The sequence below is a fragment of the Hypomesus nipponensis genome, chromosome 18 (assembly GCF_054491055.1).
Source record: "Hypomesus nipponensis isolate SF chromosome 18, ASM5449105v1, whole genome shotgun sequence".
NCBI lineage: Eukaryota > Metazoa > Chordata > Actinopteri > Osmeriformes > Osmeridae > Hypomesus > Hypomesus nipponensis.
In genome coordinates this window covers 13,407,752-13,419,889 of record NC_140378.1, presented here as the reverse complement: position 1 = coordinate 13,419,889, position 12,138 = coordinate 13,407,752, and the positions used below count along the sequence as shown (strand labels likewise).

Here is a 12,138-nt window from a genome sequence, read left to right as displayed (position 1 = left end):
AGGTTGGAACCGCTGCAATGCACATGCGCGATTGCGCACTGAAGAAGAAATGGCGATAGAGCTCTGTTGACAGTGGTAGTGTCCCAAGTGCATATACAGAAAGCCTAGGCATACATAGTCAGCTACATGTTGTCAGTTAGCCTACAGTTAAGAAACACTTTTACTTCGACTCAGTGACATTCGTTTGCGCAACAATTATCTAAATGGCGAATATTTTGTCAAACTGGTCGGATAAAATGCTACAATTGCTTCGACGCATGAATAATTTTTATTTGCCAGGTTAGACGTTGAGTAGCCTATGGCTACACTCCAACATTATTTGGTTTCATCGTTGCTGTGTTTTGCACGTCTGTGGCGGGTGGATGTGTGTTTGTCACTTTGTAGCCTAATGTGTAAAATAGCCTGATGACCATATCAAATGTACACATTTTGTAGCAACTCCTCAACCGAAATGACACTACATTCGTCCTGTAGGCTCCAGCTGTACCACATGCCTTCGGTTTGAAGTGGCAGGAGAACAAGTAGGATGGGTGCCTTCCAAAGTTGCGTCCATTTTGACTCACTATTCTGAGGTGTTTAATTCACCACGTGATGGGGCTATTACCCTTTGCCAGAATCTTGATTCATACAGTTTGAGGTCTGAAGCAGTGGATGCTGTGCTTCAGACCTTGAGAAAGGAAGGCTCACTGACATGCCTAAAAGGATGGAGAGATGAGGTGAGAGAAAATCAAGTACATTTTGTACATTGCCGATACAGTAGGCTACTACATGTAATATTATTTACAAACATAAATACTATGTGTACACGATGATGTCTTTCCAGAAGTACGAAGTGATGCCCAAGTTCTGTGACACTCCACTGATGTGTATGGAGAGATCAGCTACAAGTAAGTTGTGCAGCACAAATGTGTACTACCCAACTGCAAAATTATGGTTATGGAGATAACTTGGAGATACGTTGGGTGGAGCCCTGCTCCTATTGCTTTACCCCTCTATGTTCACATAACCAATCACTGAAGACCCCCAAAAAAATTGCCACCAGGTGCCGTGTATAAGAGGGTACCAGTCCTCTGCTCATTCTTCCATAACAATAAAAAAAAAAACAGCCGGGCTGATTATGGACAGTTGGGTTCCATGACGCGCCACCTCCTGTGTTGACGGTCATCTTGACTTATAAACAAGGGAGGCATTCCTCTGGATGTCCCACTGAGACTCTGAGTGTTAGTACCTGGTCTCGCTGAGGGTATATCTGGCCTTGTTCACTCCGCCTAAACCAATAGGAGCAGAGCTTCCCTATGGGGTGGAGCTCCACGATATAGAACGATGGTTATGTGAGTGGAGTGGAGCCCCTGTTTTTTACAATAGTTTTGGGAGAATGAGTAGCGGGCTGGCACCCCCTAATAAGGGCATCCAGTGGTGGATACATTTTTGGGCATCATTGATTGACTACATGAATGTAGAAGGGTAAACCAATAGGAGCAGAGCTTCCAAATGGGGCAAAGCTCCACAATATAGAACCTCATGTTTTCCCTGTCATTAAATGGATTTCATTGAATTGTCATTCAGGCCTTTTTGGAGTGAAACGATATGGAGTCCATGTAAATGGATACAGTCAAGATGACAATGGTGAACTCAGAATGTGGTTGGCTCGACGATCCATCACAAAGCAGACCTACCCAGGAAAACTAGACAACATGGTCCGGTTCTGTGTTTTTGACAATTTTACCAATTTTACCCTTTAGGTAAATATTATTTTTGACAAATGCATAATGGTTCTGTGATGGCTTGTTTCCAGGCAGCTGGCGGTCTGGCAGCAGGTATAAGTGTGAAACACACTATGGTTAAAGAATGTGAAGAGGAAGCTTGCATACCAGCAGCTATTGCAGAGACAGCCCGTCCTGTGAGCACTGTGAGGTGTGTCCTTTTTTCACAGCAAAATGCTGCGGTGAGGTGTAATTCATTCTGTAACTAACCATCCTTGTTGACTAGCTATACCTATGAGGATGAAGAGGGGGTGTTCCCTGAATGCCAATTCGTGTTCGATTTAGAACTTCCTTCAGAGTTCCAGCCTAGAGTAGGCGATGGAGAGGTCCAAGATTTTTACTTCCTTTCAATGGACAAGGTAGTTTCTCAAACCGTTTTTACTTGAATTTTTTTTTGTTGTAATTATGGTTGAAATTCAGTCACAATCATTTATTTTCTAGGTGAAAGAACTGCTGGTCAGTAATGAATTTAAACCAAACTGTGCAATGGTGGTCCTAGACTTCCTTATCAGACACTCCTACATAAAACCTGACACAGGTATGTATTAACAATTGAATGTACACCCACAAGTGTGGGATCGTTTTATTTGACCTATAATACAAAGTGCCATATTAAAGCAACTAATATTATTAGTATCAATTGGCAAGTCCCTAATCTGATAAACAGTAAAAACAATTAGCAATTACTTTGTTTAACTTTTTGTTTCAGAGCCCCATTACCAGGAATTTGTAGCAGGACTCCACCAAACATTGTAAAAAGTTAAATGAAGATCGGGCGCTCATTTCAGAACTCATTGTGTAATATTTGGTGTCCTATTTGCATATTTTATGAGTTGCATATGAATAACAATGACAATAACACAAGCCATTCTCTATTACAATTTATTTCCTTAGAGTACATTTAAAAGTTGATCAAAGAAAGGTGAGGATGCATCTGTGTACAAAAGAATGTCCCCCTCAAAAATGACAGATCTTTAAGAAATTACTTGCATTCAATAGTAGTTTGACATCTTGTCATATTCCTTTCATGAATTTTCAAGTTTAAGCATATTTTTTACAGTTTTTTTTACTAGAGTCACTAGATTTAGCAAAATATGCAGAACTAATACAGAATAATAAGCCAGTAGAATGCCACAAAAAGATTAAACATCCAGTACATGAGAAAAGGGAGTAAAAGACATGTAAAAAGGGTGGACTGGCATGGAGTGAAAAATAAGTAATTCTAACATGTATTGGGTCACTCCTGATTAACAGCCTGACATGCAGGCAAAAAACAAAATGCAAGCAGAAAATACTAAATTTTCAAAACCCTTAATACCATTCGTTACAAAATGATATCCCCTTTCAACCCCAACAGTGTGTCCGACAGTCCACATCAAGTGTAGGTTATATCTTAATATTACTTAAGAGCCCAACTAATGATAAACCAAATTCTAAAATAATTCCTTATTACAATACATAAACAGGTCTATAAGAACATCAGTTAGTATCTTTACTTGTGTATGCATTTAATATGAATTTATATTCAAAGGCAAATAAAAACATGAAGGCTATTTAAATAATGCAAAACTGCTTGTATCAAATCAACTATAAGATCAGATCAATGATAATATCTCATAAAGGAGAAGCTGGTCCACACAACCATAGGGGTTAGTCTATCCATGAGGAGAAGGGAGAACAGAAAAATAAAATACCTATGGGATAGCGGGACAGAAACGGAAGACAAGCGCAGACGGACACTGCAAGCCAGGACTCACTGAGAAAGTTAGGCATGTGCATGGATTCTGATGCAGCTAATCCCCTATTTTTCTGACAATGCAGAACTCTTTAACCAGAGCATTAGTGCTGGGGTTTAGGACCCAATCAAGAACATCAATCGTGTCACACACACACCCCATCAGAGACTGAAGTAGTGCAGGGCACTACTACACTCGAACCAAAGTTTACCCAAGAGATATATTATGTATTTTCTCAGCCATCTAGTTGTCTGAGGCCCAATTGAAAATCTTAAACCGCACAATTATCTTCATTTGAGAGCTGATTGCAATCACCTTGGCCATAAAAATGTGTGAACTCCCTTTTTCATTACATTTAACCTCCATCTGCTCCGTTTCCTTTGGCCTGGTTTAAAAATCTTTTACTCCCTTGTCCCCCCTGGAACCTCCTCCATCCTTCCGTGCATGGAGACTAAGCAGAGGTGCAGCATTTTCATCTGCTTGATTGGTTTCCCCTTACCCTCCCACTCCCATCATTGCAAAGCTTTCTATAGCAAAAGGCAGGCATTCTTCTTGCCCCGTTTCTTAGCCTGCAGAGCTGCTCTTGTGGCCATCTCAAACACCTCTCTCACACCGTCTTTCGTCTTGGCGGAGCATTCTAAGTAACCAAAGGCGTTGATGCGGCTAGCCATGTCACGCCCCTCCTCAGGCTTTACGGGTTCCTGTGTATGAACAAGAGATATTTTAATATCTTCTGGAGAAAATTTAATCTTGATTATCTCATCCTATGTAGTGTTCTGGAAATGAGAAAATGCTGGTAGTGCTTTAAAACAGAAAAGCCACAGAGCTAAAGATACAGTAGAGAAGAAATGCATCTTGCAGGTTCACAACTCTCAGCCATTTTTTGCTGTTGAAGGGTAGGGGAATCCAAATTACCTGCTTCATCTTTGCCAGCTCCCGTCGTGTGTGCTCATCATTTCGCAGGTCTTTCTTATTACCAACAAGAATAATGGGCACATTTGGACAAAAGTGCTTAACTTCAGGGGTCCACTTCTCTGGGATATTTTCTATTTTGGACAAAACAATTGTTAACTGTGTATTTAATTAGGTTTCGAAACACTACGTTGTATGTTAATATGAAAATGTACTAGCTAAATCTCACCCAAGCTGTCAGGGCTGTCTATGGAAAAGCACATGAGGATGACATCAGTGTCAGGATAGGAAAGAGGCCTCAATCTGTCGTAATCCTCCTGCCCTGCTGTGTCCCACAGTGCCAGTTCAACCTGGAAAACACAAATGGAGGGAAAATTATGTAATTTTTTTTATTGTGGGGGCAGAAATGATGCTATTTTTATGTAGATCCTAGAAAACATTCAAAAATACCATAGATCATAAAACCTTATTACCTAATTAGCACACTCACCTGCTTACTGTCCACCTCAATATCAGCAACATAGTTCTCAAACACGGTTGGTACATAAACCTCAGGAAACTGATCCTTGCTGAACACAATGAGCAGGCAAGTCTTTCCACAAGCTCCATCACCTACAATGACCAGTTTCTTACGGATCGCAGCCATCTAAAAGAACATATTGAAATTTGATTTGATCACTGACATTTAATAACTTAAAAACATTTATTTTGAAGACAATCAGATCATCTATGATCAGGGATTTCAGTAACACCTTTCCAATATGCTGTATTCAGATCAACGCGGCAGCTATACCGGTATAAAGTTAATGCATATCTTATTAATTAATTCATTATAGCTGTATGCACGAGACAGGAGGCCCTCTGTACAAAACACGCCGCACCCATTCGATAGTATTAGCTAGTGATACATCTGTACAGTTCTGTTCGCCACACTAGCTGTCTTCCTTAGGTACCACTACTGATACAGGATCGTTCATAACATTTGTTTAAGTTTTCATGGTAGCAACCCCACAGTTAGTGTTAACTAGCCAACTAGGCAGTGGTGGTGGCTATATGATATTTAAGCTAGCTGGCGCTAGCACCAACTAATAACTCGTTGCGATCCACACTGACTAAGTAAACCTTATTATTATTATTTTAACTAATAGCTTGCCAGTCACTAACAGTATACAGCATTAAGAGTGGGATTGTCACACACACGATCTAGCTAAACAAAACGTTAGCTGGCTAGCTATGAGAGCCGGGTAGTTTACGTTAAACTGTCAATGCAACTGTTTGCAAGGATATTGTGTGGCAGTGCTTCTACTGTAGCTACCTAGCTAGTTAGCGTAGAACCTTCTGTTGATCTGTAGATATCTAGCCAACTGTCCTGGACTTGATTTGACAATGTAGCGTTTTCCTGCCTCGCTAGGTTGTATAGTGTTACCGAAACACAACACAAGCCTTTTCACTTGTTTGTCTGTTCATATCGTTTCCGTCATCAATGCTAGATTAGCTGACAACAGCTAGCTCCTCTTAGCCAGCGTTTGACCTTTCATTCTTTCAGACTGACTAGCTAAATTATGTTGAACTTGCTGTACGTAGTAAAATATATAGAAATAAATAACATTAAAGCGTTTATACCGTTGTATTTCAACGTCCTCGCCTTCCTTTTCTTTTCCTGTCCGACCCTTCAACCCCGCCCCCGACAGTGCCACGCCGATAACATCCGCCCATGGCACTACCTGCAAACCAATAAGCGACTTCAAATGAATGAGTGACGTGTAATTTAGCCAACAAACCTAAAACAAAATTGCCCTATCCAACCGGGTTCCTTTACCGGTGTTCCGGAGAATAATTCAGTTCCCCTGTTCCAACTTCCCCCGTCTTTGCGCGTGCGCGAAATCATTACGTTTTTTCTTGTTGCTTGGTTGAACTGAATGTGATTTTTATCGCGTTATTTTACAGTGTACTCTACCTACTTTTTATGAGCATACGGTACATTTCTTGATGTTGTTTAGTTAATTTGCACTCAGATACAGGCTTTAAAGTATATTGTAAGTAAATTGTAATGCTCAATCGTTAGTCAGTCCCTGTTTTCAGAGTCTGTAACAGCTAGGTTAGTGCTAATCCGTCTAGCCTACAGTAGCGCTACTGTAAATTAGAGTACTAAGGTTTCTCAATTTGAACTGAAAATGCATAGTTCTTCTGAGCATTGTCTTGTTAAGACGGTTGTTTATATTTTTGTTTGTTATTAATTGTATTATTGTGTGTCGTTTTTAACACACAACCTTATGTTTTGTTACAGGTACAAATAAACTATTGTACAGTACGATAAGTACGTAAATCGGTGTTATAGTTCTGGGTTACCCATCTTTCATTCATAATTTTACAGTAATCATAATGTGTAATACATGGGGACGGATTTCCCTGGTGGCCTGAGGAAAGTCAGGGGCGGATCCAGAGATTTTCATTCGGGGTGTTAGAAGGATGTTGTTGGCTGGCCTACTCCCTATGGTAAATGATTAGGCTACAACATTGTAGTTTAAATTAAACAGTAACGTTAATATTATTTATTTAAATATTATATATAAATAATATTTTTCCATGGGAAGATTGGGGTGGCAGTTTTTTATTGGGGTGGCAGCCGCCACCCCTTGCCACCCCTTAGATTCGCCACTGAGGAAAGTGCTTCCCGTGATTGCCCTGTATATGATTACCCTGTATATTACGATCTATCCATTTATAAAGCAATACAGTGAAGCTGGTGATGTATTTTCCAGTGGTCATTATGTGGGGAACATATTTACCTGGAGGCCTGAGGAAAGAGGTTTCCCCCTCCTATGTTAAGTGTAATCTACACATCAGTCTTTTACACTGTGGTTTACAGTCTGGCCATTTATAAATCAATACAGTGATTCTGGTGATGTATGTTACTGTGATCATTTATGTATAACATGTTTCATCTATACATCAGTCTTTTACACTGGGAACACAGGGGGAACTGAATTATCCAGAACACTGGTGTGGAGAAACGGAAGTGAATAATGATCTACCTTCATAAAAGTGTCAAACATGATTTGACTATCAATGTCAACTTCACCGTGAGTTCCCATAAAAGAACAAAAGGTAGTTTTGGTTTCTTCACAACAATTCTGTTAAACTGGGTGACGGATGACAATGACGACTGAATATGAAAGTGGCATATACAGCATGGTAAGAATATCACAAGCCAGGTGAGTGGGCATCAAACAATAAATAAATAAAAAGAGTGTACATGTTACTAGGCATGTTAAACATTTTATTACACAAGAAGTTCAAATGTACAGTCCAAGATGAATAAGTTGCTTGTCAATAAACAGATTCTTATTGTACATCCTACTCCTCTCCAGCTCCAGGTAGCACAATCTTGCTTGAGTCATAGTAGTTCTCCTCCATAAGAGCAAGACCCTCCGCTTCCCTCTGTTTGACGAGCCTCTCTGCCTCCCTCCGGGCCCACTGCCTCATTCTGAAAAAGTAAATTAAAATATTGTTCATTAATCCTTTATCATGCTCAGAACAGTATTGCCAGCATTACATTATCCAACACACAGGGGAGTGTGTCTTTCAATGTAAGACTTTTAGATAAAACATTCTATAGTTATTTCGGGTCACGCAAATATTGAGAATATTGTTTCTTAAAGTGTGTTTACAATTAAACTACAATAGTTAACATTTGACTAAACAATAGATGGCATTCCAGAGTTTAAAAAATCCAAAGAACACATACCCATGGTCTGGTAAATAGTGGATGAAGGTACTCCCAACAACGATGGCTATAGAGATGCCAAAGAAGAAGGCAAGCCTCATGTTCCACACGTCAACAACAGGATCCCGTGAGAACCCATGATAATCTGGATTCTGTAGTGTCAAGAGAGATACGTTTGTAAGACTTTATTTATATAGCACATTTCATACAAGAATTGTAGCTCAAGGTGCTTTACATAAAATCAATAAAAACTATAAAACAATAATACAAGTGATAAAAGTCGTAATTAAAATAGCAACAATAATATAACTAATAAAAGTAGTAAAACACTTCTGAGATAAAATTACTTAAATGCTTCGGTAAACAGGTAGGTTTTAAGCTGTCTTTTAAAAATGTCTAGCGTGTTTGCTTCCCTAATATTTATGGCTAATTTGTTCCATAGTTTTGGGCGGAATTAGCAAAGGCCGAATGACCAATCTTCTTATGACTGCTTCTGGTGACCTCTAATAGGACTGCATTTTATGATCACAGTGTTCTAGCTGGGGTGTAGTTTGTAAGGCACATTTAACAGTGATGGATACTACATAGCTAACGCTATTTGCTTATAATCCTTAGCTAAGGCTAGCACGAAGGCACAAATACAGACCAAATGCTAAAGACGGAATGAGTTTCTTATTATTGCTGACAATAGCAATACTACGTCCTTCCTCAAAACACTACCAGCAAACAACGAAAACTAGTTTATGTAGCATCACTAACATCAAAGAAAAAGGGAAAAAAGCATGATTGACACTGTTTCCGTTTCAGCTCACCTTCTCGTATGCGCTGACCTCTGCGTGTCCATGACTATCCTTGACATGTGCGGGCTGCAAATCCGAAACTGTGGCCGAACCGGCAGCTCCGGACGGTGCTGTTTGGGATACAAACCGGACCCCGAGAACCGGATTTATGCGAAAACGGGACAGGGTAGGCCCGAAACGCACCAACCGAGCGAGCATTTCTGCTGTCTAAACACTGAATGTCACACTTAACCCGGAACCGGAAATTTACGTTGTTTGTTATTCTTCGGATAATTTTAAGTTTCAGGCATTCTCGGGTTTCAGGTAAAAAAAACAACATCAAATAAACGTGTTTGCTCAGTGCTTGCAGGACTCTATAATTAAATTATTGGTAAACATCTGATATTTTTGACAAATCCATTTAGCGATTTCCAAAGATGTGGTTTATTAGGTAGTTATATTTTTTATGGTATGTTAAAATGTCTTACAATTTTCTAATAAAGTAGGAAATAAAACATAAAACCCACCAAATGTTGGAAATCTATTCCAACAGGCTTAATTGAGTTAAACTGAGTTAGTAGCTCGAGACAGCTACAACTCCGAAAAAAAGAAATCTGCGCCTCGTCCATTAATTGTATATGGCGGGACAAGTTACTTCTCAGTGTGAGAAATGGTTGAAATGCGTGACTAAAATACATGGTGTTGCGTTGAAATGCGTGAGTCTTGAGAGCCCTTTAACTACTTGTATTATTAACACAAATTTTCGTTTGGATTGTTTAAAAAGGGTGATTGAAATTAATGTGTTACTGCCGAAATAGCTCAGTTGGGAGAGCGTTAGACTGAAGATCTAAAGGTCCCTGGTTCGATCCCGGGTTTCGGCATTTTGCTTATGTCACGGCCAGTGACAAATGTTGTACTATCTAAAAGACGTTTGGGTTTGTTGTACAAAGACATACTACTAACATATACTTGATCAATCTTTAATCAGTTTCATGATAAATATTGAAATAGGCATATAACATTACTATTATACAAAAACAAACAATTGATCAATTGAACAAAATGCCAAACACTTTCAATGAATACAGTATTCTACAATATCAATCAGTTTCACAAGGACATGGTGGTCATTTTAATCCTTGGAACTGAAACAGAAAAGATGCACTGGGGTAAAGTTCAAGGACAAGAGCGAAATTCAAGTTTTACTTTGTTTACTTATATTCAATATAAAGAATGTAAAGTGGTGCGACTCAGGGGCTGATTTCTGGGGTTGTCAAATCCAGAAATTGGTTAGGATATACCATTTAGTTTAGGTAAAACTCCAAAACATTTTGTCTTCCTCTCAAGGTTGTTGAGTGGTGTCAAGATGCCAGAATCTGTCTTTTTCTATACCCTTTTGTCCCAAAAAATGAGGTTTTACAAGCATGATCATTCCCCCCAAAGGCATTGTTGTTTAGTTTTGATCTGCTCCGATTCATTCCACACATCATACAAAACCTACACAAACATTTACCTTCTTTGATCTTTTCTTGGGGTGAGTTAAAGTGGTATAATATACAATGATCTCAGACCATTTGTTACTCTTAACTGAAGATTAGGTAGTTCTATATCACTATATATGTATTCATGTATATGAGAGAATTGAGTTTGGTTTTATTTCAGACCTTGCAAAAGTATCCATCCAGCTATTCAACTTATTTTGAATTTAACTGATTCCTATCTACAATACCACCATATTGACAAAGTTTTGTACATTTTCATAATCTTAGCCAATTCATTGGAATTAAAATACATAATTATTTAAGTATTTACTGTTTACATCTATTGTAAAGTCATTACATTCCTACTTGACTACGTTTCTGTATTTTCTGCTCAATAAATTAGCAAAGATATATACAAAATATGGTTAAATTTTGTCAACACAGGGTAGGAAAATAAATTACTAAAATGTAATTCCTTTTAAAACAAGGTTGTACACTTGTGTGTATATTATCATACATCCTATGAGGTCTATAAACCAACCTAAAACATCCCCATTCTACACTGAGCAACAAATATTAATTTGACAAATTTGGCCTGTATTATTAAGGGATACCATGAGACACTGTGTGAAAGGCATGAACATCTTATCATATGTCAAGTAATAATTGACACCAAAAAAACAACAGTATTAGCTATATACATTGGTTACATTTATACCTATTGAGATAATATTTATTTAGTTTTTTAAGTAAACTTTCAAACTTTCATTGAACCTCGATAATGAAATTGAAAATGTATCTTTAACATTATAAAATTGTTTTTGTTTTTTTAGATATTGCATCCAGGGTAGAAACCTACATTTGACTTTGATTTGATGTTTTGATGCATTAAATACAAACCTTTTTGTAGTAAAGATTATACTTCCAAAAAGGTTTTGTGTATACATTTTCAGTTCAAACTGACATAATTGTAACAATGTCCTAAAAATGTCCTAAAGGAACCCTTTCTGACTACTAAAGTGAGGTAAGAAGACTGAAAAAACAGTTGATGTCTCACTCTTGCCACACTTCAGTAAAGTAGTACACAATAATACACTCCTCAATGGGAAATTGAAACAACATTATGCAATGGAAGTGGTTACATCAGATTTGCAGTGAAATACCATTTTGAGCCAACAGAAGTAGTGACTAACAATGGAAAGTTAATGTGAATCTGATTCTGAACACTCACTGGCTTCCTTTTAATTCACTATGTCTGTTGGTTAAGTTAGTTGCAACTATTTTACTGCTTACTTCTAGTGCATATTATCAGTCTTTAAATTGATAGACCAATTGATAGACCTGATTGATAGACCAATTGATAGACCTGAAAAGCAAAACAAAAATGTAAATATGAACCTGAAATGCAATCCTGTTCCCATATTGCCCTGTAAAGGAAAATGTTACATTAATATAGTTTAAACCATGCCACTTTCATTGTTTCTTTGGAAATAACTTCAGTCTCTGAAGCTAACAAATCCCTAGAAAATGGCAGAATAGTCCAAATAGCCTGACAATTAAATTCAAATATAATTGTATTTCAATTGCATTTGTTCCATGTTTACTCCAAGCAATTAATGACCACTGATTGTAAAAGTACTTTTTAAACCCCTAGCCAGTATCCACACCTGCCTTTACAGTTGTAAAGTTAACAGGGTTAATATCTAACCCTAAATATACCATGTCAAGTTACTCACTGCA

At 38.1% G+C, this 12,138-nt stretch overlaps 3 protein-coding genes and 1 non-coding gene across 5 annotated transcripts; 2 read left to right on the top strand and 2 right to left on the bottom strand.

Annotated features, from left to right (window-relative positions):
• The first annotated feature begins 45 nt into the window (after positions 1-45).
• On the top strand, positions 46-2,627 carry tpk2 (thiamin pyrophosphokinase 2). The gene is made up of 8 exons (XM_084681385.1): positions 46-279; positions 475-716; positions 824-887; positions 1,567-1,697; positions 1,796-1,914; positions 1,990-2,122; positions 2,205-2,301; positions 2,473-2,627. Exons 1-8 carry the CDS (start codon positions 204-206, stop codon positions 2,517-2,519), a joined length of 909 nt encoding a protein of 302 aa, XP_084537511.1. The 5' UTR covers positions 46-203; the 3' UTR covers positions 2,520-2,627.
• Positions 2,628-2,631: 4 nt separating this feature from the next.
• On the bottom strand, positions 2,632-6,149 carry rhoaa (ras homolog gene family, member Aa). Of its 2 annotated transcripts, none has more exons than XM_084681387.1 (5): positions 6,035-6,149; positions 4,902-5,057; positions 4,641-4,761; positions 4,415-4,545; positions 2,632-4,200 (listed from the first exon to the last, which is right to left on the bottom strand). In XM_084681387.1, exons 2-5 carry the CDS (start codon positions 5,055-5,057, stop codon positions 4,027-4,029), a joined length of 582 nt encoding a protein of 193 aa, XP_084537513.1. In that variant the 5' UTR covers positions 6,035-6,149; the 3' UTR covers positions 2,632-4,026. The 2 variants fall into 2 exon arrangements, with proteins under 2 accessions (XP_084537513.1, XP_084537514.1); XM_084681388.1 differs by lacking the exon at positions 6,035-6,149 and adding an exon at positions 5,727-5,992.
• Positions 6,150-7,670: 1,521 nt separating this feature from the next.
• Positions 7,671-9,181, bottom strand: ndufb11 (NADH:ubiquinone oxidoreductase subunit B11). Its single transcript, XM_084680237.1, has 3 exons — positions 8,951-9,181; positions 8,160-8,290; positions 7,671-7,898 (listed from the first exon to the last, which is right to left on the bottom strand). The coding sequence occupies exons 1-3, from the start codon at positions 9,134-9,136 to the stop codon at positions 7,769-7,771; spliced, it is 447 nt and encodes a 148-aa protein (XP_084536363.1). The 5' UTR covers positions 9,137-9,181; the 3' UTR covers positions 7,671-7,768.
• A 544-nt stretch (positions 9,182-9,725) lies between these two features.
• On the top strand, positions 9,726-9,798 carry trnaf-gaa (transfer RNA phenylalanine (anticodon GAA)). Its single transcript has one exon. It is a non-coding gene; the product is annotated as a tRNA-Phe (tRNA).
• Positions 9,799-12,138: the final 2,340 nt, after the last annotated feature.

Coding starts and splice junctions, on each gene's coding strand:
- tpk2 (XM_084681385.1), top strand. CDS start 204: ATGGCGAATATTTTGTCAAACTGGTCGGATAAAATGCTACAATTGCTT. Junction 888..1,566: donor TATGGAGAGATCAGCTACAA/GTAAGTTGTGCA, acceptor ATTGTCATTCAG/GCCTTTTTGGAGTGAAACGA. Junction 1,698..1,795: donor CAGGAAAACTAGACAACATG/GTCCGGTTCTGT, acceptor GCTTGTTTCCAG/GCAGCTGGCGGTCTGGCAGC.
- rhoaa (XM_084681387.1), bottom strand. CDS start 5,057: ATGGCTGCGATCCGTAAGAAACTGGTCATTGTAGGTGATGGAGCTTGT. Junction 4,546..4,640: donor AGACAGCCCTGACAGCTTGG/GTGAGATTTAGC, acceptor TGTCCAAAATAG/AAAATATCCCAGAGAAGTGG. Junction 4,201..4,414: donor AGCTGGCAAAGATGAAGCAG/GTAATTTGGATT, acceptor GTTCATACACAG/GAACCCGTAAAGCCTGAGGA.
- ndufb11 (XM_084680237.1), bottom strand. CDS start 9,136: ATGCTCGCTCGGTTGGTGCGTTTCGGGCCTACCCTGTCCCGTTTTCGC. Junction 8,291..8,950: donor AGGTCAGCGCATACGAGAAG/GTGAGCTGAAAC, acceptor TTGACACTACAG/AATCCAGATTATCATGGGTT. Junction 7,899..8,159: donor CACTATTTACCAGACCATGG/GTATGTGTTCTT, acceptor TTACTTTTTCAG/AATGAGGCAGTGGGCCCGGA.